The sequence below is a fragment of the Scleropages formosus genome, chromosome 13 (genome assembly GCF_900964775.1).
Source record: "Scleropages formosus chromosome 13, fSclFor1.1, whole genome shotgun sequence".
NCBI classification, from domain to species: domain Eukaryota; kingdom Metazoa; phylum Chordata; class Actinopteri; order Osteoglossiformes; family Osteoglossidae; genus Scleropages; species Scleropages formosus.
Window position 1 is genome coordinate 13,665,474 of NC_041818.1, and position 27,609 is coordinate 13,693,082.

The window sequence follows — 27,609 nt, forward strand, 5'->3', positions numbered from 1 at the left end:
AGGTGAAGCATAAGGCCTTTAGAAACAAGAATGAAATACAGAAGTCCGGTACCACTTCTCAATGACACATTTTTTGCATGTGTGAACTGAAGACGCCAAAGCCTTCACTCAATTTTTCTTTCGCAATAACAATCTCCAAAGCTATTTCATCTTACATTTACACACCTTAACCACAAGAAATAGATGAAATTAACCATGGTGAAAGATGATGGTAATTGTACCAAAGATACTGATTTTTCACATAAATTTATTATAGAATACCATAGACTTTTTCAGACTTGTTTTCAAGAAAATCATTAAGTATATGTTAAAAATGTAAACTACATAAATATAAGAAAAATTCTTTGTAAAATATTTTAAAAATACAATCACATGTATATCACACAGTGCTTGGAATGTTAATTCTTTCGTATTGACCTAAAAAAAATAGTTTTCCAGGTTGGATTGTGTAATTTTAATATAGTATTGTAAAGAGAAAGAAATAATCTGTCCCGGTACAATAGTTCTTTGCAGATCAAAATGGACTCGAATATTATTTTTTTAAAATCTGGTTGGAGGTTTTTACAGCCCGGTGCCTTGAGGGGGCGCAATGGAGCAATAACACATCAGCTCTATTAACCCGTTAACGCTTTCAAACACGTTTTAAAGTTTTTAACAAAATATTTTTGAATTTCGAGTTCATGTATTTCAAATAACTTGGTAAGAAGTACTGCAACCGCTTTGCAATAGATGAAATATCCTGCAATTAAAATATGCCCCAAAACTGATAAATTCTAAAACTGCAACGATTTTTAAAAGAAAAAAACCTGGTTAACTGCACCTCTTGCTTCTCTAGAATACTGTATCCTTTTATTTTATATACAGGTGAAGCCCAACCGAGCCCATTACTTAATCTGTCCCTCTGATTCTGCTTGACAAGAACAGTCTTTCCCGCCAGTGGAGATGCGTCGCTTCTCCGATTGGCCAGTAAAACCCACGTGACAGTTCTAGCTCCCGTAGTTTTCGCGCCACTGTAAAATCCCTCCCCAAATGTCAAACTGTGAATTTTGATTGGACGAACCGGAAAGCGAACGCGCGCCTGTTTTTGCCCCGGGTTTGAGACAGAGATACACTTAGCTTACCGAACTGCAGAAAGTTAACGATTTTTTGTGCATATAGGTTAGAAAATTGGAAATACAAAAACACAAGTCTACTCGAATAGATATTTTTTTGTAGTTTTGCTTTTACATCTGTGAAGAAACATGCCTCCCAAGGACTACTTCGCTGAGAAGGGTATGTCACTCACTGTCGTGCTTCTTCTTCTGGCGGCGATTGAACTTGCATACATGATTAAAACAACTGGGTCTCATATATTTAGTATGGTGACTTATCTTAAAAGGGTCAGTGATTTCTAGTTACGATGAGTTCCCCACCCGCCGCGTGATAACCGTTACTCGTTGCTTGTGAAAGTCCACAATGATCCGTTCTTTCACTTGGCCGCTCACTCACTACCGCCTCAGGTCAGGACAGGAGCTCGGGTTCTGTGTTACTCTGGAAAATAACTTTTCTCCTTATGTCTCGGAGGTGTTCGAAATATTTGTCGATATGCTGGAATACACAGTAGTACTTTGGACCGAATCCAAATTTGACCGCTGAGTGCAGTATAATTTATTGAGGTTATTTTGTGGGGGCTCTTCGTACTCAAAACCAGCAGTACCGCTTTACTTTTGTCTGTGTGACCCGGATGCAGCCCGCGGACAAAGGAGCGCGCGCGAGGAGCACATGGCCTGAGGGGGGAGGGGCGAATGACCCCAATCACGACGACGGCAACGGGGGGAAAGGGTGGGGCCACTGTGGACTGGGTGGGAGCGGTTCAATGTCACACTCCACTGGGCTCGGAATGAGCACTTGGGTCACTTCCGTTCATTCGTTTCGTTACCGTGACTACTGTTATGCTCGAAAGTGTAGATATCAATAGATCAAACCGGTAAAACAAGTTATATTGCTCTGTCTACATAACATTTGTATAAATTGTATAGCTTTAATGGATTGGTTCTATTCTCTCAAAAAGCATTGTCTGAATTTTGTTTTTTTTTTTTTTTTAAATTATTTATATCATAGAAGTCATTTGTGGACTTTCATAGACATAGAATAGATTTTCACTTGCTATGAAAAAGGTGTAACCTGAATTGCAAAAAGTGTTTTCATAACCACTTTCTGCAGTAATTAAATATGTATTTAACTAATGGACCAGATAGACTGGACATTTTGATATTAATTTATTTGAAGCACTAATTTACTTAAAATGCCCATTATACCAAAATGAATATATGTGAAATAATTTTTGTTATATTATTGCTTTTACCAGCAGTTTAATGTCTTTCTTTGCATCCGAAACACTTGCTGTTGTTACAGAATCATACTCATTTTTGTGTCACGTAGAGAACCTTCCTCTGTTGGCAGGTATTACTGGAAAGCAGCTTTTTTTTTTTTTTTAAAAGAAATCTTGCCTCCACTGTCACTAAATGTATATGGGTTGTAACTGTTGATGGCACAGATGTCATCCTGAGGTAGAGGTGCCAGTCTGATCAGTGCTGGTGCCTTTACACGCCTGCACACTCAGAAATCGGCTTTCGCTTTCTGTTTCTCTGTCATGATGACCAGTCACCCTCATTATAGTGTATTACACATGTATGATAACGTCACTTATGCAAAGTATCACCACAAGCTGCTGTTATTATTTATTAACCTTTATTTAGTTGATGCCACAATTGCAGTGTTAGTCAACATGACAATGATTTAATCTTCTCCAGAGCGGGGTATTCCTAAAGAGTTCCTTTGAACGGCACCACATGCAACAGTTTTGCACATTAGACGAAGATTCACATTATGTGTAGTTAAATAGAGCAGTATGTGAGCACTGATCAGGCTGGGAGCAATTTGAGTGCTACACACAGTTTAGTTAGTAGTAGTGAAGAGGACTATTTGTGGAGCGGAAGGATAGGAGTGTCCCCGCTGGGTGGGGTTTGAAAGGCTGTAGGAGCCATGTGCTTCTTTGTTGACAAAAACCGCCGCGGAAGGAGGACTAGGCACAGGCAGGTGAGTGGTCTCGGGGGGCTTGTAACCAAGGGTGTGTTCTTCAATGGGCTGCTCACACAGCATGCTTCAGAACACCGTTTGTTCCCACCAGCCAGTTCCCAGGGACATGTTATGGACTGTTTAGAAGAAGTATGGGAATGAAAGTGTTTGTGTGGAAGCAGTGCTCTGCTCTTTCCTGGTTGTTGGCACATTTACCTCAGTTAGCTTAGTTGTTTTCGTAGTTCTATGTTCTCACGGGTGGGCAGTAATAACTTTAATGGCTTCTAACTCTAAAACTGGGAGGAATGTGATTGTCTCCCTTTTTTTTTTCTTCATTTGGGCTTTATTCAGGTGTCTTGAAAGCCTGTCAGTAAAATGTGTTGGTGCACTCTGACAAGTTCACTTTGAATGTGGTCACACAGTGCAGCACTTTACAGAACTGTTGATCTGTGGCGTTTCCCTTTTCAGAACCATTTTTTTCATACCAGATGTCTAAATCTTCTATCATTTGAGCCTCGGCAGCGTCCGCTGGACGTTGGAGTGGCATGGCTAGGGGGCGATGGCCGTGGGTTCGTGGGTCACGTGGTTGTGGTTTTGTTTACGTGCAGAGGCGCCATCTTTGCCCTGAGCTGAACCCAGCTGTGCTGTGTTGCAGTGTTTCCATCTTTACAGATTGACTGGAATGCTTCATTGTGGTCAATGAAATGATTGTCCATATATATGTATTTATATATCCAAGTTAAGTGTGTTCATGGCTTAAATGGCAGGTCCATCTTAATATGTAAAAGTATAAAGGTGCCATTCCGCCATCCCCCCCACAGCTTTGTTCAGGCCAGTTTATGGCACCACTGTCTAAGTGAAGGTCTGCATTTAACATTTCCAAGATTTTTACTGATCTCTCCCCCCCCCCATATGCTTATTAAACCTGAATATAGTGTAGCTGAAATTAGTTCTTTACAGTTTGCCAAGTTTACTACAGTAGTTGTTCAGTCATTTCAGAACTGGATGTAATTTATGCTTTAATGGCTCACAGAATTGTTGTTGTTAATTCTGTTGTTTAATGGCAAAAAAGCTTACATTGACCTTGGAAAGTCTCTAAAAGTATCTTTGAATAGGTGAGGGGATAACTCTTAATTTACATAGTTTGTGCTTTAGTCTAATCGCCTCTCCATAATTCTTGTACCGAGTTGCTGATAGGCTGCTCTTGTTGTGAGTACCTGTATGTCCCCACATTCTGTGTCTTATACTTTTGTTCCTTCTTTCTCACCATCTCCCTATCAAGAGAAGTGCAAAAAGTTCCTTCAGGAGTTTTACACTGAGGATGAGTCTGGGAAGAAGGTTTTCAAATATGGAGCCCAACTGGTAAGAATAAAAGCCTTCTCTCTTAGGGGACTGACATAGCAGTTTGTCAGCATATGGGTTTAGTAAGAGATACTGTTGCTGACAATTTGTGGATTCTGTACAAATAAAATCTACTGGATAAGGTGAAAAAACATTGTAAAACATCATACTAGAAAAGGAAAAACATACATATAAAGGATTCAAGAAAATCTTGTTTTTATAAGTTCTCTCAAATTCAGCATACAGTATTTTGAATTTTTCCATTCCTTACTTTCGCACTGAATCTGGCTGGCAGAAGCACAACAAAAAAAATACACATATTGCATCTCTGTTGTCTTCAGGTGTCCCTGGCACACCGAGAGCAGGTAGCCCTGCATTTGGATCTGGACGATGTAGCGGAGGAAGATCCTGAGTTGGTCGAGAGCATCTGTGAAAATACCAAGCGCTATGTAGGCCTCTTTGCAGATGCTGTGCATGAGCTGTTGCCTGAGTACAGGCAGAAGGAGGTAAGAGTGCATGAATTACAGTGGCTGCTATTATACTAACAACTCATACGTTCATGATTAGGTCGAATAATAGGGAGTGCTGGTTCCTTGCAGCTTTGGGGCTGGGGGTTTGAACATAGGTTTAAATTTTGCTCTCCATGTGGAGTTTGCATGGATTTCATCCAGATGCTCCATTTTTCTGACACTTCATTTCCTGTAGTGTGTGTATTTGTGTGAGTGAAGGAATATGCGATTGCCCTGCGGTGGACTGGCGTCCTGTTCAGAGCGTTTGCTGCTTCACGTCTTGTTCTACAATAGACTGTTGAGTACTGCAACCCTCCATTAGGACAAGAAGTTACTGATAATGAAGGAAGAATTTATTTGCGATTATAGTTTTTTGTATTCATTTTAATCTTGTGTACACCATAACTATGAAGGAACTTGGCACCATTCTGTCCATGTGTGGAAAAAAGTCATTGGATATGAATAGTTGTGGCATAGAATGTAATTTTGTACGCTGCTCTTAAGTGCTCAGAATTACCTGACATTTCATTTTTGCAGGTGGTGGCAAAGGACTCTCTTGATGTGTACATTGAACATCGTCTAATGATGGAGGAAAGGAGTCGTGACCCAAGTGACATGCGTGACCGTAGGAATCAATACCCAGCTGAGCTCATGAGGAGATTGTGAGTTGGGTTATTAAATGCCTCGTGCATAACTGCTATCCTTAGCCATTTACCTATAATCTATTTAAAAAAAATAACTATGTGACCAGTTTTGAAGTGAAAATCAGGGGCAACTTCAATTTTTATTTTAAGGAATTGAAAGTCTCAGTATAAATATGTATATAAATAACCAGAGCCATTTTCTCTTTCTGCATTTTTTCCCCTCTAGTGAGTTGTACTTCCGTCCCCCAAGTACAGCTAAGCCACGTGTGTTAAGGGATGTGCGTGCAGAAAGCATAGGGCAGCTTGTCACTGTGCGCGGTATCGTAACCCGTGCCACCGAGGTCAAGCCAATGATGGCCGTTGCTACCTACACTTGTGACCAGTGTGGTGCAGAGACCTATCAGCCAGTAGGTGGCACAGGGCTGGGTTGGTGAAAGGGGTAGTGTTCCATAGATGTAGTGGGGTCCTACAACGTCCAGTGTTGTTGATCAGCCTTCTGTTTCGCCTCATTTCTCAGATCCAGTCTCCCTCCTTCATGCCTCTCATCATGTGCCCTAGCCAGGAGTGTGTGACCAACAAGTCTGGGGGTCGTCTGTATCTCCAGACTCGAGGGTCAAAGTTTGTCAAATTCCAGGAGCTGCGCATACAGGAACATGTATGTATTATTTATGCATGAATAAGGCTGTGTGCACATACGTAAAACTCCATTTACCCAGTGTAACATAAATGAATACTGCTTTTTTCCCCCACAGAAACATTGAATGGCTTTTCCTGGCTTAATGGGGGTTGAACATAAGCAATGAATTCTATCTCTAGTGATGATGGTTTTGTTAATTCATGCAGTTCCATGCTGTAACTGCCTCCGACTCTTGGTCATTTTCTTTCCAGAGTGACCAGGTCCCGGTGGGACACATCCCTCGCAGCATGACTATCTACGCACGTGGTGAGAACACAAGAGTGGCTCAGCCAGGAGACCATGTGGCTGTGTGTGGTGTCTTCCTCCCTCTACTGCGCACAGGCTTCAGGCAGGCCGTACAGGTCAGTTGACTAGAACTTCCTGGGTAACACCACATTTTGGGAGCTTAAAAGGGCGATCAAAATAAAGACCTGCTTTTCCTGATTTCTATGAAGGAACTATATCTAATAAGAGAGTTTATGTGTTTGTGGCCCTCTTGCACACCACCAGGGACTGTTGTCAGATACCTATCTGGAGGCCCATTGCATCACTCTATTGAACAAGACTGAGGATGATGAGCTGGGAGCACAGGAACTGAGTGAGGAGGAGCTGCGGCAGATCACAGGTATGCATTACAGTGGAATGGGTAATGGGAACAGTTCATGGGTACTTGTGAGATTATACCTGTAGCCAGTTTTAATGTTGTTGGTGTTTAACTTAATGTCAAGTAAATAAAGTAGTTTTTTTTTTTGTTTGTTTGTTTTATCGCTGTAGAAGAGAATTTCTATGAGAAGCTGGCAGGGTCAATTGCCCCTGAGATCTATGGCCACGAGGATGTGAAGAAGGCACTGCTGCTGCTGTTGGTCGGTGGGGTGCAACAGGCCCCCAAAGGCATGAAGATCAGGGGTGAGCGTGTCTGTATATTATGGTGATGGTGGCTGGTTCTCGCAGTTTGGAATTGTGTATGTGAGAAAATGTAAATATATAATATCAAACTGTTTTTGATAATTGTTTACTTGTATGAATAATTGAGCCTTAAACAGGCACAATATTTTGAGTTAAACCTTCATGTCTGAGGCTGACATCTTTCTCATCTGCTCAGGCAACATCAACATTTGTCTGATGGGTGACCCAGGTGTGGCAAAGTCCCAGCTACTCTGCTACATTGACCGCCTCGCCCCTCGCAGTAAGTGCCCCCCTCCAGCACTTAACGTTCATATCCAGTAAGTCCAGCGGTATTAGACATAACAATAGGAGTCTGACATGAACATTTTTTTACTGATGGACCATAAATGTTTATAAACCCTCAGGTCAGTATACAACAGGACGTGGTTCTTCTGGTGTGGGGTTGACTGCTGCTGTGATGCGTGACCCCCTCACCGGGGAAATGACCCTCGAGGGTGGAGCACTGGTGCTGGCTGACTTGGGTGTGTGCTGTATTGATGAGTTTGACAAGATGGCTGACGCTGACCGCACCGCCATCCATGAGGTCATGGAACAGCAGACAATCTCCATCGCCAAGGTTTGTAGGTCTATATATATATATATATATATATATATATATATATATATATATATAATATATATATATATATGTGACACGTGACTGGCATTAGTGCATATAATTTATTTATAAGTGTTTTGTTGCCAGTCTTACAGTTAAAATGACATATCCAGAGGTGTTGAAGCCTGCGTTTCAGAAGGCTGGAAAAGGCTTGTGTTTGGTGATTTGTTTTTCTTGGAGTCAGGAGGTGTTGTTACGTGTTGACCACATTAACACTGAAAACCGGAGAATGTTGGGCATATGTGTTTTAATAGAAAAATAACTGTCCGTCATGGTGCTCTGTACACAATGTGTGGAAACTTACAGATAAACTGAGCTGTAAATAAAACATTAGTCATTGCTCAGTTAATGTGAGGTTTAGGCACCAAAGTGCTGCTGTTACCTCAATAGTTGGGGGACGCTCTAATGTGAGGCCCTGTGTCTGGTTGTGTTTTGGTTAAACAGACTGCCCTTTCTTATCATTTTTTTGGTATGAATTTATTGAAACTGCGTATTACATACTCAAAAATAAGTGCCAGCTGCAAAATTCACTTTAAAAACCCAAAATCATCAGTCGCATACAGTAGTGAGGCCAGTCTATCTCTTACATTATCAGTGCAACCAATGTTTAATTCACTGACAGGACAGAAGTTGTAGCAGTGCAGCACTCCGACTGGTGTTGATGAGCTTGATGCCAAAGAGTGCTATTCTGTGTTTTCTGATATCTGTGATGTAGTATTTGTTTGGGCTGTATTAAAACACTCTGTGTAAGCAATGCACATGCAGAACTGTGTTACCTTTCGGTCAAAGATGGTGAGTTTGAATGAAAATTGGAAATAATATTTGCATTTAATTTTTTGTGATAGAAATATACTTGACCTATTTTGATTGCCTTTGAGGGGGAGGGGAAGGGAAAATTGCTTCCTTAAAAGTTTCTTGTTCTTAAATCTCTTCTTTGTTCTCTACACAAATTATTTCTTGAAGGTAAAGATGTGCAGAAGTTACAGCAAGCACTGAAAATAGCATTTCTGACAAGTATTGCATAAGAAATTTCTCTTTCTTTAATCTTGGCTAATTTGTTGAGAAGTGAAATCAAGAAAGACCATTGACTTTACCACACAACATGACAAGTTTGATTCCACCGTCCTGCTTCCCAATCACCGTTAACAGTCCCTTTTGTGATTCCCTACAGGCAGGTATTATGACGTCCCTGAACGCACGCTGCTCCATTCTAGCTGCGGCCAACCCTGCTTACGGACGCTATAATCCCCGCAAGAGCGTGGAACAGAACATCCAGCTGCCGGCTGCGCTCCTGTCTCGCTTTGACCTACTGTGGCTGATTCAGGACCGGCCCGACCCGGACGCTGACCTGAGGCTTGCCCAGCACATCACTTATGTGCACCAGCACTGCCGCCAGCCGCCTACACACTTCACACCTATCGATATGAAGCTCATGAGGTGAGAGCATTGGCTGATGGGATGCAAAGGGAACAGTACTCGCCAGATGTTGGGCAAGAGTTTGGCTCGTTTTAAGTCCACTGTATATGTTTAGGAACGGCACATGTAACTGCTCATGGCGTGCTGTAAGTCCAGCACTTTGTTTGGATTAGTTAGTCAGTCATATAAACCCTCTCTTTTTTTTTTTTTTTTTTTTTTTTTCCTCCTTCCCCAGACGCTATATTGCCCTGTGCCAGCGGCGGCAACCAGTGGTGCCTGAGTCACTGGCCAATTATATCACAGCAGCGTATGTGGAGATGAGAAAGGAGGCACGTGTCAACAAGGACACTACCTTCACTTCTGCCCGCACACTGCTTTCCATTCTGCGCCTCTCCACAGCCCTGGTGAGACCACTTAACCTCTTCTCTGTGTTTGTGTTTATCTCACTTCTGGTACAAGCTGAAATGTAATTTTCTGCTGATGTCAAGGACCCTCATCCAGGGGTCACTGTGTCAGTTTGAGGTCCTCTGTGTGATAAAGTGCTTACAGTGCAGGTAGTAATTTCTTTGGCCTACCGCATTGTGAGCACTTCTTTCCCACGCTGGATGTTGAGCAGCCCTGCTTCCCTTCTGCTGCTCTACTCCATCCAGCTAGAGTGCTCCTTGCTTCTCAGTGTCCAAAGTGCTGTTTGTGCAGGTAGCTCACTCTCTAGCCCTACTGCAAAATCAGCACTTCATGACACAGAGAGCGCACTGTGCTGCAGGCTGCTAGCTGTGGAGCATAAATTTCACCGGGGTGAAGAGCTTAAGGGGTAAGATAACTTGGAACATGCTCCTCCCTGAATTACAGGATCCTGTTCATTGCACCCTGTAGAACACAAGAGGTCGTGCTTCCCTCTCCTTGGGTTTTGTTCCCCAGCCTACTGTGACTTAATAATATGCCTTAAGTATAACCTCATCCCAGACACCTTTGCTGTTCTGTCTTGCTCAGAAATCAGTCTGTTTTTGCCTCTGCTGTGTCTGTTCACCTTGGGGTGGTCCCTTGTGATGGCCATTGGCCGGTTCTGGTCAGCTTTGCAGGGTTAGCAGTCAGCTTGTGCACACTAGAGCCGCTGTGCAAACCCATGCAAAACTGACTGTGACTGGAACTCATCCACGTGCACTGCATTACCAGACACGACAGGTGATGAATGCTGTATTATGCGTGAGTGTAACTGGTGATGCTTCTTGAAGATCAAGAGGCTTGCAGCCAGTCTGTTTTGTTTGATTTACTCTCCACGAAAGGAATGATTAGCTGGTGTTGGGAGGCGGAGACTTGAGCAATTGCCAGCAATTCCAGAGGGCATTGCACTTGTCTCGGTCTGACAGTGCCAACGTAGCACGCCTCCTGAGGCAAAGGGACCGCCAGACAACATGGGCTATAGAGATCCAGACTGAAGTGGTGACCTCGAGTCTGAATTTAGAAATGCAAGAGGGGAAAAAAATCCTACACTGAAGGAGTAATTATTACAGTCATTCCATGAGTTTTTTTCCAAGAGTCAAAACCATTTGGTCTCTATGACAGCATACTCATTTTCCTTGCAAATTTGACCCTGCTAGCCCCTTTGAACTATGTTGTTGCCCGACACCCTTTGCAGGCCCGCTTGCGCCTTGTGGACACAGTAGAGAAGGAGGATGTAAATGAAGCCATGAGACTCATGGAGATGTCCAAGGATTCACTGCAGGCTGACAAGTCCAGCAGCACCAGGTCAGCTTTGTGCCTCACATTTTCATGCCTCCCCACCTTGCAGTGTTCACACAAGTTCAAGACCTTCTAATGTACACCTCATTATGGTGATTTTTGAATATGCTTTTTTGGGTGGTGCATAAGGTACTGTATGACATGTTTTAAGCCTGAATGTCTATGTGGTTTCCATATGGAATTATGTAAACTGCTTATTTCACTCTAGGACCCAGCGGCCGGCAGATGTCATCTTCTCCCTTGTGCGGGAGCTGGCAAGCGAGGGAGTCGCTGGGCGTGGCAGGGGTGGGGCAGGCGGTGTGGTCCGATTGGCAGACGCAGAACAGAGGTGTGTGTCGCGCGGCTTCACCCCTGCCCAGTTCCAGGCTGCGCTAGATGAGTACGAAGAGTTGAATGTGTGGCAGATCAACCAGGCGCGCACCAGGATCACATTTGTCTAGAGGCTCATGGGAACCAAGCCCCATACAGGAATATGTGGGAAAAGTCAGGTGACCTGCATCTGGTTTTTAAACAACTTCAAGTAGCATGATTGTGCGGAGAGTGGGCATGTTGATAAATGTAGATCTGCAATGGAAAGAGAAATATATTTGCCTGTACCAACATACTACCAAGGCTGTACGTTAGGAGTTATTCATACAAGCCATTTCAAAAATATTTAGAGTAGCGAGTTTCATTCTGAAGCAGGCTGTTTATGTAAAAAATGAGAACACGTTTGTGGCAGGCCAAGTCATCAAAGTAATTCCCTTTATAGGGATGACCTGGTAAACTATCTGGCAAGATGATTTATTTCTGACAGAGAATTTAATAGATTAATAGAACCTGACTGGGGAAACTTTGTATGCATTGTGATGTTATGCCTTGTGTATGTTGCTTTCTGTATGTTACATATTTTTTTTTTTAAATGTCAATAAAAGTCCTTACTTTAAGTTTTCTTGGATTTTCCACAGTGTCTTCATCTGTGAAAGCATTATACAGCCAGCATTGCTACTCTTACCACTTTCTTGGTTTGCCATATGTGAGTCCAGATGTGTAACATAGTTAAGATTCCTAATTCCTTCACTGACACCTGGTACCATACTCAGTGTGTTCTGCCCCATGACACTAATGTTTAGTTGTCATCTTCAGTCATGGAGGAAAGTAGGTAGCTGTGTTTCTTGAGCAGATCACAAGCTGAACACTGTTTTTGAGTGCCCTGCAGTCATATTGGGATGTTCCCAGATCTGACAGTTCCAGTGTAATATATTGAAATATTTGACCCAAGAGCAGCAATGGAATGGACCTGTTAAAAAGCTGCTATGTGGTGTTTTGTTTATATTACAATGAATACAATGTGTAGTGTGTAAGTCTTCCAGTGGGCAGCAGGTAAAGGATAAAATATCCATTAAATTACTTGACATGAAGATGTAATATATGTCATAAGCAACAGTCACACCCTCAGACTCCCAGTAGAAACACACCTGTACCCTTTGATTTACATTTGAATGATTATTACTGTCTGAAATCAACCTCCCTTCCCAAAAACATTTCAAAAGATACATGCTGTAAATTTTGACCAAGAAATGCATGCATGTCATTCTATTGCCCAGCACGAGGATGAGCCATCTGGTCTTTTGTCAACTGATGCAGTTGAGGATAATTAGCTTTTACAGACACTACAGTTATAATTATTAAATGTGCAGCTGCACCGATGTCCTGATGTCTGCTGTCTCTTGTTTGTGTATGTACTTACGTCCTGCGCCTCGTGTTTTCCGAAAAAAGATTATAGTACTGCAATGGCTGAGAACAGTCCATCCTGCAGTAATTTTTGACTGGCAGGCACTGCACTCTGTGTTCTGTAGCTAAATAACACACCAAGCCCAGAATGATAGGTCCTTGTTTTCCACTCCGGACTAAAAGTGGCATGAAGAGTTGTCTTTACAGTTGATCTGATTTTTATACACGCATGGCGAATGTCCCAAAAGCTGTTGTCAGTCGAGGGACGCGCCTGTGGAGCCTGGCTCACACTGAGCCACTGTAATAATACAATAAAAATAATGTAGAGCTGTTGAACGCGGCCCAGCAGTCCTGAGCAGCAGGAGCGACTTCAAAGGCAAAGTTTATGGAAATATGAGAGGTACTGAAAACTGTAAAAACTTATAAAAGAACACCTAAACACCCCTACCAATGCTCAGTCTGGGCCTGTCTTGTGCGTGTGTGTGTGTGTGTGCTTTTTTTTTTTTTCTGGTCAAGTTTTTACAAGCATGCTTTTTACAACATGGTTGTAAAAAAGAAAACAGATGTCTGAATAAAATGCTATGAAACTAGAGGTCTCTGTTGGAAAAAGTTACAGTATGTCATTTGTCATTCACTGTAACGGTTTAAACGTAATTTTTAAAAAAATTGTCAAACTTAGATTGCTGCTATTTGTGTTGTTAAATTTCAGTTTGAAATGTAAAAGTGTTTATAACTGTTACAGTGATCATCAGTCATTTTCTGGATGTGAAACCTAAGAAGACGTGTAAAATGCTCATTTCGGTGCTGTATTTCATACGAAGACCAGAGGCTGTTTCGTAACCGATATACAAACACGGTTCCCTCTGCAAAGTGCTGTGCTGTTTCTCTGTTCTCTGCGGGTCTCTTCCCCTTATTTTTAACAGGCCTTTTCCATTTGAAGTTTACCTTTTATTATTTTTCCCTCTGGTCTCCTGGTGTTGGCCTTAATTAGCCCTGGCGGACTGGCCTCCCCATTAAACTTCAGCGGTGTGGAGCTGAGCGGTGGGTGGAGCGAAATGCATCTGCTGCTCAACTCCTCCAATGACACAGAACAGGCATTTTGACTGACAGGACACTCTATTTATCTCACCTGTCGCATTTACCTGACAGCGAGGACTGGGTCTCGAGCTCGCGGTAAGTAATCGGGGGTCTTTAGTGTGCAATGAAATGAAGAGTTTAACTGTGTAGCAGAGAAATATCTTATCTGAAAAGCACCTGTAGGTGGGAATGTAGTAAGAAGTTATCTAACCACACACAGAAATAATAATAGCAATAAAATCTAAGTGACCAAAACTATACGTGTATTTTCGTTCAAGTGAAAACTACATACATATTATTAATATTAAATATACATGTATATAATATCAATGTATATGTTCATTCTATTTATTGATATGGTTACGTTATTGCTCATTTCTTTCATTCCTCACTGTTAAGAAAAATTAATAATGCATGTCTGAAAATGGTTGGATGCTTTTTGCTGTTTACAATTTTCTGTCTGATGTCCATTATAAATCCCTGAAGCAATACGAGTATTTAGGTATTAGAGCGTCGCACTGCATCATAAATAAAGTGGTTAATAAAAGAAGGGCAGTGACCCTTTGTCACTAAAATGCATTATAATATATTAATTATCATCATTGACAGTTGTCGAAAATAATATTATTTATACAACCTACATTACATGACAGTATGAAGTTCTAAATGAATACTATTAATGTTATAAAATTAATAGTAATAATTAGCTCTGACATTATGTAGTACCGGCGGGCATGGTGGCAAAGTGGGTTTGACTGGGTCCTGCTTTTCAGTGGGTCTGGGGTTCAAGTCCCTCTTTGGGTACCCTGCAACGGACTGGTGGTGTGTCCCCTTACGCTCTGTGATGCCGGGTTAGGCTCTGGCTCCCTGCAGACCCCGCATGGGACAAGTGGTTTCAGACAGCGTCTGTGTGTGTTATGTAGTACTGCTTTGGTGCTCCAGCTATTCATTTTTGTGTTTCCTTGCATGCAGTAACATTCAAAGATTCATAAGAAGTGCGGGAGAGAAATAAAATTAATACTATAACTGTGTTTCTTTATTAGAATGAAAATTCAAGATTTGTCCATTATAATGTGGACTAAATCGAATAAAATAAATTGTGTGAAAATACAGCATGTTGTTTGGTTGCGCATTTGCTTGCAGGTGGAGACGATGAGGGCTCCCGTGGTCCTGATTGGGAGCTTGTGCTCCTTGATACTTTTACCAGGTCAGTTTTCTTTCGGTTTTATCTAATCTTACCTCGAAGCAAAGTAGGTCCTATAACTGTCTGTTTTTATCATTTGTTTAACCGTTTTTGCAGTGTTTTTTTTTTTAATATTCATTATGCAAGGTATCAACCGCTATACTGCATGTTCAGTAGTGTAAAAACTATTTAATTCAATTCTTATTGAATGTTCTCCTTCTCTCTCAGGTTTACCGGATGCCAAATCTCTGATGAAGATCATAAAACAGGAGGGTTAGAAACTAATCTGAATTATTAGCTGCAAATCAAGTACTTATGTGTTCTGTGGGCAACATCAAAATATTTTTTAAGTTACTCATAACTCATAAGTGCTTTAATATGAAATATAATATAATGAAGTCTGAGGTGGTTACAGTTCAGTGTGTCATTGAAAAATGGTGTGTGATACTATGAGTATTACTGCACTTTGCTGAGTATTCATCATCTTTCTATGCATTGACTTCGAACCCTTCTTCTCCTTAGGGTTGGAACCAGCTGGGGTGAGTGCTGTCACTGTCCACCCGGACGAGGCTCATGGGTTCCTGTCTCGTTCTCGGCCCAAACGCAACGTCGACCCCAAGTGGTACCACAACAGCCCAGACTTTCAGGCCTACTACCGCTACTACAACAGCATTGGACACACAGAGGGGGTAAGAGGGACCATACGAAGGGACACGGAAGGGAATGGTGGTTGATTATGGTACACTCTAAAAGGGCAGTAAATTAGAACTGAATGTTAACAGCTATGTTGAATTCAGCCCTTCCCCCTTTTCGGTCCACTCCTACCTTTGCTTTATTCTTGCTGTGTGACACTAACCCCCAGCCTTTCTATTCCAGCTCTATGAGATTGACCGGATCAGGATGCTGTACCAGCAGATGCGACAGTTGGAGCACCTCTACGGACCCAATGCATCCTTCTACCAGAGCATGCTGGGCGTGCGTACTCCGAAGTGCGACCCATCAAAGGACAAGAAGTGTAAAGCCACAGCTGCAACAGCAACATCCCCAGCCCCACGTCCACCTCCACCCCTCTCTCAGGCAAATGTTATCCATCTGTGCAACCCCAAGGATCCGTTGTGCAAGCCCAGTATTGTTTACCTGCCCACGGGGGCTGTCCCCGTTCTCTGTGACCCCCGGTACCACCCTGCTTGTCAGCCTAAAGACGAGGCCCTGGCATCCGCCACTCCATCCCCTCCTCTGAAAAAACCCCCTCCGCCTCCTCCTCCATCCCTTCCCAAGAAATCTTCAGCACCTCCCCCTCGTAAAAAATCTGTCCCACCTCCACCTCCCGCTCCACCCGCTCCCATCCGTTCCTATAAAGGGATGGAGTACGACTGCGACCCTTACTGGGACCCCGACTGCCTGATTGACCACCCACCCAGGCCCATCAAAGGGAAAACTGTTAAATCGCCACCCGTAGAGGATGACGAGGAGGATGAAGCAGCTGAGGAAGAGCCAGAGCTGCCAAATCAGGAACCCTTTGAGGAAGGCAAAAAATCAGTCCCATATCCATACTACTACCATCAAGACCTGTATGACCCTTACCGCTTCTCATACCCAGCCCCCAAAAACCAGTAGATGCACTTCTCAGTAAAGAACATCACCATTTCTTTATTTCTGCAAACATCTATCAAAAAAAGCATCTGAACTAAATTCAACATCACCTTCTTTTTACTTCTCTAAGCATTTACCTTTTCACTTTTTACTTTGCTGCATTTTATATTTGACTAGAATAGTTTTTTACCCCACGTGTAAATGCATTTCCGATAAAAGTGGAAAGACGATGAAAATGCAGTGTATGATTGTGTCTCTCACACCCATGTGCCAATTCTTTACCCACTTTCCTCGTATGACTTCATCAGTATTCAAAACCACTGAATGACTTTGTTGAATATTGAGGTGATGAAGGCAATAAAGAATCAACTTTTTTGCATGTTTCGTGTCTCTTTCCTCCGGAGCTTCTGGGTTGCTAGGTAGTGAGATGCAAAGAGGGCAGAAGGCACCTTCACTTGCGCTGCTGGGATGAAGAAATGGAAAAGGGACAAAACACTGACAAAGAGGGAGGCTGGGGAATTGGGAACACTGGAGATCATTACCAGATTCCTCTGTTGTAAAAAAGCCCTTTCACCCCAGGGCTCCGACGAGGCGTCTAGTTACCCATTTTTCCACATCCTGCTCAGCCCCATAACACAACACATACACAATTAAACCCCAGTAACGCAGCTCCTCAAACTCCAAGTAATGAGAGTGAGTTCCCTGCTGACACAAGGAACATAAATAAGAAATACAAATCAGCAAATACCAAAATAATTACAATAACTGCCACTTCTCCCCACTTCTCCTTCCTAACAGGTACAGCTGGAATGTCAAAGACCGGTGTTTCGTGAAAAGAAATTTACTGCTGCAACAGTGGAAAGTGGTACTGGTGTAGACACACCTGGGAGTAGCACCTCGTGAGGCAGTTTTTGGTGGTTCCCAGAGTTCACCCGTCCACGTGTACATTTACTCTGCTTACGCCTCAGCCCGACGAGCTTCCAGGTACAAGGGCACGTCCTCAAGGAGCCGTACTGCTTTCAAGCCTCGTATGATGAAATACATCACTGTTATTGTGACATCACAATTTATGTTCATAAGTGGTCAACAAATGCCCTCCACTTATCTTTGCGTTTTAAAGTAAAGACATACTGCCAAGGTGATAGGAAAGAAATACATCAAACATGTATTTCTCTGTGATAAAAAGTCAATCACAGGTAAAACACACGCAGTGCAGACAGGGAGAGCATGGTACAACCGTGTGAATACACACACACACACGCAGTGGCTGAAACCACTTGTCCTGAGTGGGGTCGCGGCGAACCGGAGCCCAATCCAGCGGTGCATGGTGCAAGGCTGGAGGGGGAGGGGACACACCCAGGACGGGACGCCAGTCCGCCGCAGGACTCACTTTTTAATAAATGTGACAATGAGTGCTTGGCGTGAAACTTTAACACTGATGCTCCACAGCTCCTGGGCTCTAGATTCACATGTGGGTTCCAATCCAACTCTGTGAGGAGTCCGCATGTTCTGTCGGTTTCATGATTCAAAGAACCTATATTGCCGTGTGTGTGTGTCCGTCCTGCTCTCTGGTGGGTCTGGGGTTCGAGTCCTGCTGGGGGTGCCTTGCGATGGACTGGCGTCCCATCCTGGGTGTGTCCCCTCCCCCTCCGGCCTTACGCCCTGTGTTGCCGGGTAGGCTCTGGTTCCTTGCGACCCCGTCTGGGACAAGCGGTTCTGAAAAGGTGTGTGTGAGTGAGTGAGTGAGTGTTATGTTACTATGCTTTACAAATGGGTGGATGTAGTAGTTTAACATACTTTGCATTGTAAATCACTGCAAGCATCAGCTAAATACTAATAAATAATAATACATAGCAATTCAAACTATAATATACTGCTCAAGACTTCTCCCTCCTCTCACTCGGTCTCAGAACATCCTTTAGCTAAAGCCTTGCTTCCCTCACCAGGCACTGAGTGATGTTTTATGAATGGTAGGACTATAAAGTACAGCTCTGGAACCAGCATGAGAAGAAGACCAATGGAATTTGTCATCTAACTATAATCACCAGGGGAGTTTCCTCTAGAGTGTCACAGTCCTGCAAGCCACAGGGTTGACCCCAGTGCCTCGGACACTGACTCAAAGCTTGACCCAGTATGGCGGAGGCTTGTGTTTGGGCCAAATAAGGGCAGATTTCGAGAGCAGGTCACATCAGGATGTTCATTTCTGGGATTAATTTGAGGACCAGCTCTCGATATGATCTCGAACCTCTTTATATACAGAGAGCAAAGAAGGAAAGAATGCTAATAGACTAAATCAGAAAATAGATCTATTACGTTTTTATATGATTCTTTTTTAAAGGGACTTATAATATTCAAGTTTTATATAATAAGCTACTTACTAACCCATTTCAGTACAGTGGCATTTTGCTTCCATACATGTCCTTCATGTTATCCTGACACCACATGGACTCATTCAGTCCTGCGTAAGTGAGTCCTGAAAATGCAGCTCTCCTCCCCCGTTATCAGTTCAGAGCAGCCATTGAACACAGTCAGCAACAACAAAAAAAGAAATGTGCAACAAATGCTCCTGGGAACATGTAATGAAGTTACAGAACACAAATTCATTTAACTATGACCAGCAATGTAATTATGCAGAGGACAAGGACACACATGACTCGAGATCCTATCACACTGACGCTCCAAAACAATCACATCTATTGAATGATGTGAATCTAATATTAGAAGAAGAGCTGGTAGTGTAGTGGTTAGAGTTACTGCTTCGGAACCCAGAGGTTGCAGGTTTGAGCCTTTCCTCTGGCTATAGCACTCTTGTGTGAAGTACTTACCCTAAAATTATCCAGCTGTATAAGTGGTTAAATAATTGTAACCTTAACACTATAAGTCACTTTAGAGAAAAGTGTCAGATAGATGTAAGAACTGAAGATTCAGTATTGTAATACAGGATGATACCTTTTACTGCAACAATGCAGGGTACGCACCTTGTTTAAGAAGAGCAGGATTTGAACCTAGGTACTTTGAGAGCAAGACGGCAGCTGTACCCATAGACACAGACAAATCACAACTCTCCCTGCTATTTATTTATCAATAGCTCAGCCCGGCTGCCTGTGAGTGGGACTACATGAATGCTCGGGAGGGACACCTGTCAGGTAGCAGCCCCAGAATTCCGAGCACCAGAAAGCCTACTTGAGAGGAAAAAAATTATTTAATCATTAAAAATCATTTTATCATACCCAGCACGGGCTTCCCATCTTGGGAGCAAAAGTGGATCCAGTGGTCTAGGATGGTGAGGATGATGAGCTGATCAAGACCCAGTCATACTCTCTGTGACACCCCCCAGGACCATCACCCATGAGACATCTGGAAAATAACAGCCAGAGCAAAGCCCAAAACCTACAGAACTGTGCAAAAGTTTTAGGCACTTGGGGGAAAAAAGCTGTAAAGTGACAATGCTTCCAAAAATAATGTTCTTAATTAATAAACTTCCTACAAAGCTTAGTAACCATCCATCGTCAACAGCTGCTTGTCCTTAGCAGGGTCACGGCAGGCTTTGCCGGGTCCTGCTCTCTGGTGAGTCTGGGTTTTGAGTCCTGATTGGGATGGCTTGTGATGGACTGGTGTCCCCTCCTGGGTGTGTCCCCTCCCCCTCCAGCCTTGTGCCCTGTGCTACCGGGTTAGGCTCTGGTTCGCCGCAACCCCGCTCGGGCAAGTGGTTTCGGACATTGTGTGTGTATGTATTTGTACTTTCTTTCTTTAACTTTCTTTTACTGTAATATTGTAACTTTTTGCAAAAGGAATGCTTGGAAATCTAAATTATGCTCTTTCCCATTGATACTAATGCAGAAGACATTAAATAACCATCTAAAACAAATATTTTTGTGAGACATCAAAGTGCCTAAGATTTTTGCGTAGTACTGTATGTGAATTTAACACCACAATATATCACCTTGACAAAATAGTTTTATACTATTCCATGACACAGTTAAACACACAAGACATATTTACAACAGGTGTTTTGAGCATTCATTACAGAAAACAATTGACAGGCTTTAATTCTGTATAAACCAACCTTGGCAAAATGTATTTCTATATTACGATGACCTAATTAAAAATGATGGTGTGACACTGACTCACAGCTACGAAGGATCAAGATGTTTTCAGGACTTATTTGTATAGTTCTACATGTGTCCATATGGTAGCTCGTTGAAACTGCATTTACACATGTATTCTTTCAGCTGACCCTTTTCTTGAAAGCAACTTACATTGTTGGTTTGCTTATAATGATCAACCCATATACACAGGGGGCACTTTTTACTGGGGCAACTTTGACTTCTCAAGGCTACAGTTGGAGGTGAGAATCGAACCTGCAACCTTTGGGTCCAAAGGCAGCAACTTTAATCACTACATTTACATTTATTTATTTAGCAGACGCTTTTCTCCAAAGCAGCTTCCAATGAACTCTACATAGTCTAGTGTTATGAGCCCACACACTTTATTCACCAAAGTGACTTACACTGCTAGATACACTACTTACACTGGGTCACTCATCCATACATCAGTGGAACACACTCTCTCTGTCACTCACACACTATATGCACACTACGCTAAAGAAGGTAAAGAAAAGTGTATCACTGTAATTTTACACTTTTCAGTGACCTCTAAGACCTCTCATTTGGTCTTTCGGTTACCATTGGCCTTACACGCCAGTTTTTGGGAAGACTGCAGTACGCATGCGTACGAGGGAAAAATTTTAAAAGACGCACTAGCAGGATCCTACCACAGGAGGGCAGGCTGCTCCAACCACACACTTTGAAAACACAGACATCGTTTTCGCGCCTTCATACCGTTAGTAAGTGGACTCCTAGCGACGACTCGCGTGATTTACCTTTAATTCTTTCGCGCGCGTCTTGGTACCACGGAGAGGACACGCAAACTCCGCCCACCCTGAACTGGGTTCGACTTCCGAACGAGCGGCTCGGAACAGAAGGGGCGCGTTCGCACGGTGTCGTGTCGCAGATGGAGTTCAAAACTAGTCAAAGAGCGACATTTTCTGGGCGAGGTTGCCCTGTTTGTACAAAAAACATTCCCTCTAAAAAGCTGAAGTCTCTACGTCACACTAACCCTAAAACCTCCATTCAAATTGTAAAATAAACGTGTACAAGAACCTGATACAATCACCGCCGCCGCTACTTTCACCTTCGCTTCGCTGCAGATGTTATGAGGAGCTATACATCTCTTTTTTAATTTACTCTATTGAATAGCAACAGCGAGACATACTGGTCTTTGGTCATGTTCATGGAAAATTTCTAAATTTAAATTCCAGACATTACTGTAAATTTCAACATTAATCTATAATTTCATGCATATTAAAACACTGTTTTTTTTTTACAATTAAACTTGGAAAAAAAATACATTTTGAAGTATATGACCTAAGCGATTAGGACGTACTGACAAGTGCGTAAGTAAATTTTATGAAGAATGGATGGACGGATGAAACAAGTAATGAAAGAACTTGGCTTATCCGAGAACAACTGACTGTTACTCAAGTTGTTCTGTCATTTTCTGCTATTTAATGTTATAATTATAAAATGTAACATAATTTATATTTATTTATTTAATCAATATAATTTTTTAATTGTAATATTATTACATTATATATAAGACAGTTTCCTAATATGTAAATGTCTGGGTATCTTAAAAAAAATGTAGGAAGGTGATCAGGATTCATCTATCCTGCGTTTTATCCACCTACTCGAGCGATGAACATCGGTGCATGATCAAGTGGAAAGTAACAAACTAGGTTTACTTAAGAATCACATGTCTGCAACTACGTCTCTTTCTCCTAATGTAATGCAAAAATTTTAAATTGTATTTTCTCTGAGATGTACGTGGCTTTGGAGAGAAGCATCTGCTAATTAATATATGTAAATGTAAACAAATAGTGTATTTGCTTTGGCTGCTGCTCTCTGACCCTATTCTATGTAAATCTTGAAAAGCCACATAATAATAATAGTACATTTAAAGTGCGTAAGATACGGCTACAATGTAGATATTTTAAATAAGCGCGCAAAAACAGGCACGCAAAAAAATGTAAATGAACAAACTGACACAAACGAATAAGAAGCGAACCAATGACAAGGCAGGAACTCGCTGTTTTCCTCGATTGGCCAATAGCTTCCTGCCTATGGGCGGAACTAGTATTTAAGAAAGCGAATCGAACGTGACGTCACTAACATTTCATCTTGTTTACAAAATGGCTGACTTTAAAACTTGCTCCTTGGACTATTTCCCAGAGAACATTTTAATTGACATTTTGTCTTATTTAAGTGTTCGAGAGCTCGTTCGAATGGGCAGGTAATCGATGCCGTAAAACATCTCAATTAGAGCGTTCCTAAATTGCGCTGAATGACCTTTATTTATGTTTTTGTGATTTGGAGTGATGCGCGGCGAAGCTAAGCCTGTGTGTGAAACGCTCTCTTTATATTGTTTTACGTCATGTAGTACTTGAACTGGACCTTTAGTTAGTTTTGCCGCAACTGTAACTCCTCAAAGTAGGTATTTCTTAACATTTTAAACAAGTGTTGTTTAGTCTTTCACCGTCACGGCGAAGAAATGCGCGGACTCCGTCCGTGCTGTGCGGGCTGCCATTGGCGCCAAGTCAAGTGTGTGTGTGTGTGCGCGCGCGCGCTTCCGCAACCACAGTCAGCGCCTTACTCTCCTTAATTTTTTTTTATTATCTGTCTTCGGCACTGCGGGAAATGTGCTGGTTTTCAAAGACCGAAACTTTGTGACATCATGTAGTGGCTTTAACGAAGAAAAATAACTTGGGTTATATGCTGGTAAGATGACTGCTTGCTTCCCTTACGGGCAAACACATCATCATGATGATGTCGGTTGAAAAGTGTGTGAACCCCATGTATCCTCAAGTTTTACCATGAAGTGGTTACTTAGTGAGCATAAGACTCTCATCTCATATAACACAGCTACATTTACATTTATTCATTTAGGAAACACTTTTGTCCAAAGGGCACTTGTTGTATTTTTCTGTGAGATCTACAGCATTACATCAATGTAATAGATAATTGATGTGTAATGACCAATTCCATATGTTGCTTTAGAGAAAATGTTGTAGAAACACAAAAGTCGCACAGGCACAAAAATGGGAGAAACCCAAGTTGCACTGGTTAAACTAATTAGGTAAGGAGAACCGGGGTGTAAATCATCATAATTGTATAAAATTTAAGATACAACATTTAGTTTATTTTTAATATTTTATACAAGAATAATTACTGCCCCGGGGGGTGCGGTGGTGCAGTGGGTTGAACCACAGTCCTGCTCTCCGGTGGGTCTGGGGTTCGAGTCCCGCTTGGGGTGCCTTGCGACGGACTGGCGTCCCGTCCTGGGTGTGTCCCCTCCCCCTCCGGCCTTACGCCCTGTGTTACCGGGTAGGCTCCGGTTCCCCGTGACCCTGTATGGGACAAGCGGTTCTGAAAATGTGTGTGTGTGTAATTACTGTCCCTATAAGGTTCATATACTTACAGCCAGCATTGTATATTAATATACAACATTAATAATGCACACAACTACATTTACATTTATTCATTTACCAGATGCTTTTGTCCAAAGCAACGTACATCTCAGCAAAAGTACAATTTATGCATTACATTATGGGAAAGATACATGGCTGCAGACATGTGACTCTCAAGTAAATATTAAATAAGTAAACTTGACGACTATAGTCAATTTTTTTTTTCTGTGTAGGAGTTCATGTACAGTTTTATAAAATATGTCAATATTATGAAATTTTGCCATGTTATATTAGTATTGGAATAAAAGGTTTTATTCACTGTTTCCATGAAGGGTGTGTAAGAGGTGGAGGAGGCTGGTGAAGGACCAGAGGTTGTGGCGTGCTGTAGACCTCTCAGAATGGAAAGGGGTGAGAACATGGGTTTTAATTTGTATGTTTTCATCTTGTGTCATCAGCCATTTGACTCTTGATTTCTGTTGGATTAAATGTCTTTGTCAGGTGTCATATTAAACCTTTGGACTTTTATGAATTAATGGTTAAGATGTCACCTTCTCGTGTCAGCTGCTTAAAACTGTGTCTCTGCTAATTATTTGTTTGATCTTGGCAAACTAAGCATACAGCTGCCTTTTTTATCCTCCCCCTGCAGTCCTGTAATGAAATACACATTCTGATAATTTTTTTTTTTTTTTAAGTAATATTCCCTTTGTGTTGCATGTATTCAATATTGTATTTGTGGAGTGGTACCCAGTATGACCTCATATCACTTTCCTTCCTTGGGGTCACGGGATGGTTCAGGTGACGTCGCGCCTGCTGTGGGTCCTGCTGCGGCAGTACTTTGGCTGTGGACTGCGCTGCCTGCACCTGCGGGGGCTACTCCTTTCTGCCCGTGGTGGGGCATTTCTTTCAGAATCCTGGCTGCAGACCCTGGCCTCCCGATGCCCCCGCCTGCGTAAACTCTCTTTGTTGCACGTAGACTTGAGGGTACTGCGCAGCTGTTTATTCTTGCCCCCAACACTTCAAGTTCTGGAGTTGCGAGGCTGTGAGCTCCCACCTGGCTTTTTCTCCATGAGTTCCTCTCTTTCATCTACTGACCACAGTGGGGGGAAGACTGGAAATAGAATGGGGAGAGCATCATCAGCCACTTCCACAACATTAGCTGGGAGTCATGCAGCAAGCAGTGTGGTTGATACAACTGCTGGAGGTACGGCCATCGAGACCCTTGTCCTGGACAATGTACCCTCCTTTACAGATCTGCACCTCCAGAGCCTGGTCTCCTGGAAGAGACTGAGCCGCCTGGAACTGCGAGATGTGATACGCATCACTGCTGCAGGCTTGCGGAGCTGTGCTGCCCAGGAGAGTGGGATTGGAGGAGATGAGGGGCCAGGTGTAGCCTTCAGGTTGTCCCAGCTTATGTCCCTGGAGCTGGGGAATTCAGGACGGCCAGGATCCCAGACTCAAATGGCCTCGCTAGGCCTTGGTGAAGGGTGGGCAGGCTTAGAAGAGCTGACCCTCGGGGGTAGGGAGGTGGCACCTGGTCTTCTTTGTGTTTGTCGACTGAAGGATTTGCAGAGGCTGCGGCTACGTGGTTGCCTGCTCAGCGAGGTGCAAGTGCTGCGCAGTTGCAGGGGACTGCGCAACCTACAGAGGCTGGAGTTCTGTGAGGTGACCTTCCAGGGGCACCAGAAGAAATGGGATGCAAAAGAGAACGACAGACATGAAGGTTCTGAAAGTGGGAACGAAAAAGAGGATCCCATGCCAACTCTCCGCCGTTCTCTGGGTGGCTTACTACCTGGATGCACTCTGGTGTTCACTCGTTGCTCTGTCACCATGCCTTCTGAGTGAAAGTGCACATTTACATGTTAGCTGTTCTCTGCAGTTCCACTTTTTCCTGCACATGCAATAGGTATGTCTATTTGCATAGGCTCAGAAATACACAGTATTTTGCTCTTCACACACAGTCCCAGCACAAGTAATTATACATAAAAAGGCACTTGGTAGTGTGCAAGACAGCAGGAAGAAGAATTTTAGTCCTTCTAGTACTATATAATCTGCCTTGCTAACTTGTGTATATAAGATTTTTTTTCTTTCTTTCTTTCTCTGAAACCACCATGGTTTGTACTGGAGCAAGTTTTTTTTTTTTTTAAATTTTAATTTCTTACCAAGGTTGACCAATAGGCAAAGATGTGAACGCGCAGTAGCGTATTGTCAGTTCTTCAGAACATAAACAAACTTCTGCTTTAATTACTTATTACTATCTTTCACTTTCCCTTTAGGAACATCATTTTATGCTTGATCAGTCGTACAGTTGGTAAATAAAGGAGCCTTTCAGTTGTATTAAACTCATTTGAACTGCCAGAATGCAAATGCTTCATTCTTGAGATGACTTGTTTCTTCTGTTTCTCTGGGCTCAGACCATAAATAAGGATGTTTCAGATGCACCAGAAAGATGGTGGCTTGTGGGTGAGATTACGTACAATTGCCAGAGCTGTTAGATTGGTACAGCAAGAAGGTTCACATTCTTGTTTAAAAACATTTCCCTCACCAAGAGATTTAAAGTCTTAAACATAAGTCCCTTTTTATAAATAGCATTACATGCTGCACTCATTTTGAAGATTGGTTTGTCTACATATTACTGTTTGAAAACAGTCTGACTTTTGTATTTGCCACAGTAAGTATGTACGCTGGACAACTATTTTTAAGAAACGTCGAGAGGGACGATGTGGAGCTATGAGGTCTGTTCCGCTCAAAGCTCCACTTCATAGCCCTAAACTCATAGAGACCATGTACTTCTGTTACAGATACTCACTTTATTGCGCTTTATCTGATCTTTTTTTACATCATACATCTTACAATGCACCGGAACAGTTCAATTTCAATGTAACCTGAAACACTTCTGATGCACAGTTACAGTATGTAGATATCCTCTCTGCAGCCTCAGTAATGATTTTCATGGCATTCTTCCTCTACCTTATAATCAGCATAAACTAATGCAAATTATGAGCTGTTGCAGTTTACAGATTATGTGTGGTATGAAAGTCTTAGGCTTTTGAGCCAAATTGTTGAAGCGTTGTGAATGCATCTTAGCAACAGGCTTTACTTTGAAATATTGAATTGTTTGAACTTTCAGTCAAAAAGGTGAAGATGTCAAAATCAAAAGTTAAAAAAATCAAGTTTTTACACAGCATTGTTTTTAAAATGTATGCAGCACTCATGAAGCGCCTTATCGATTAGTGATGGGAAATAATCCTTCAAAATATTTGACTTGCAGAGATAATTGTGCTCTCTGTGTAGTCTCATCACCAGACTAGGAAAACTTCCAGCACCTTGGAAACGTTTCATGAGATCACTTTATCGAAATGTGAACTTTGAAGTAATAAAAAAGTTAAATTCACAGAAGCTAATGGTTGTAAAGGTGGTGGTGGTGCAGCAAGTCATGCTGGTGTCTCAGCTCTGGAGCTGCTTTGTGGGTTGGTGTGCTTTCTCTGTACTGTAATGACCCGTGTTGCTGTTTTAGGCGGGAAACTTGTTAAATGTAAATAGTTGCATTGTGGAGAATAATGTGAAATGTGGG

The 27,609-nt window shown here is 42.4% G+C and overlaps 3 protein-coding genes across 3 annotated transcripts; all 3 read left to right on the plus strand.

The window, feature by feature from the left end:
* Positions 1-1,055: 1,055 nt before the first annotated feature.
* On the plus strand, positions 1,056-11,678 carry mcm7 (minichromosome maintenance complex component 7). Its single transcript, XM_018742577.2, has 15 exons — positions 1,056-1,272; positions 4,340-4,419; positions 4,740-4,904; positions 5,445-5,569; positions 5,778-5,958; positions 6,069-6,206; positions 6,440-6,589; positions 6,738-6,852; positions 7,002-7,133; positions 7,330-7,413; positions 7,538-7,749; positions 8,963-9,228; positions 9,443-9,611; positions 10,844-10,953; positions 11,156-11,678. The coding sequence occupies exons 1-15, from the start codon at positions 1,242-1,244 to the stop codon at positions 11,385-11,387; spliced, it is 2,190 nt and encodes a 729-aa protein (XP_018598093.2). The 5' UTR covers positions 1,056-1,241; the 3' UTR covers positions 11,388-11,678.
* A 3,211-nt stretch (positions 11,679-14,889) lies between these two features.
* On the plus strand, positions 14,890-16,537 carry and4 (actinodin4). Its single transcript, XM_018742569.1, has 4 exons — positions 14,890-14,944; positions 15,149-15,193; positions 15,443-15,609; positions 15,797-16,537. Exons 1-4 carry the CDS (start codon positions 14,890-14,892, stop codon positions 16,535-16,537), a joined length of 1,008 nt encoding a protein of 335 aa, XP_018598085.1.
* A 6,220-nt stretch (positions 16,538-22,757) lies between these two features.
* On the plus strand, positions 22,758-26,976 carry LOC108928588 (F-box/LRR-repeat protein 12). The gene is made up of 3 exons (XM_018742576.2): positions 22,758-22,864; positions 24,371-24,446; positions 24,834-26,976. Exons 1-3 carry the CDS (start codon positions 22,764-22,766, stop codon positions 25,878-25,880), a joined length of 1,224 nt encoding a protein of 407 aa, XP_018598092.1. The 5' UTR covers positions 22,758-22,763; the 3' UTR covers positions 25,881-26,976.
* Positions 26,977-27,609: the final 633 nt, after the last annotated feature.

What these genes read in the sequence shown, in the direction of transcription:
- mcm7 (XM_018742577.2), top strand. Translation starts at nt 1,242, where the DNA reads ATGCCTCCCAAGGACTACTTCGCTGAGAAGG. An exon ending in TCAAATATGGAGCCCAACTG is followed by an intron (nt 4,420 to 4,739) that starts GTAAGAATAAAA and finishes TGTTGTCTTCAG; the next exon opens with GTGTCCCTGGCACACCGAGA. An exon ending in AGACAATCTCCATCGCCAAG is followed by an intron (nt 7,750 to 8,962) that starts GTTTGTAGGTCT and finishes GATTCCCTACAG; the next exon opens with GCAGGTATTATGACGTCCCT.
- LOC108928588 (XM_018742576.2), top strand. Translation starts at nt 22,764, where the DNA reads ATGGCTGACTTTAAAACTTGCTCCTTGGACTATTTCCCAGAGAACATT. An exon ending in GAGCTCGTTCGAATGGGCAG is followed by an intron (nt 22,865 to 24,370) that starts GTAATCGATGCC and finishes GTTTCCATGAAG; the next exon opens with GGTGTGTAAGAGGTGGAGGA. An exon ending in ACCTCTCAGAATGGAAAGGG is followed by an intron (nt 24,447 to 24,833) that starts GTGAGAACATGG and finishes GGGATGGTTCAG; the next exon opens with GTGACGTCGCGCCTGCTGTG.
- and4 (XM_018742569.1), top strand. Translation starts at nt 14,890, where the DNA reads ATGAGGGCTCCCGTGGTCCTGATTGGGAGCTTGTGCTCCTTGATACTT. An exon ending in CTCCTTGATACTTTTACCAG is followed by an intron (nt 14,945 to 15,148) that starts GTCAGTTTTCTT and finishes CTTCTCTCTCAG; the next exon opens with GTTTACCGGATGCCAAATCT. An exon ending in GAAGATCATAAAACAGGAGG is followed by an intron (nt 15,194 to 15,442) that starts GTTAGAAACTAA and finishes TCTTCTCCTTAG; the next exon opens with GGTTGGAACCAGCTGGGGTG.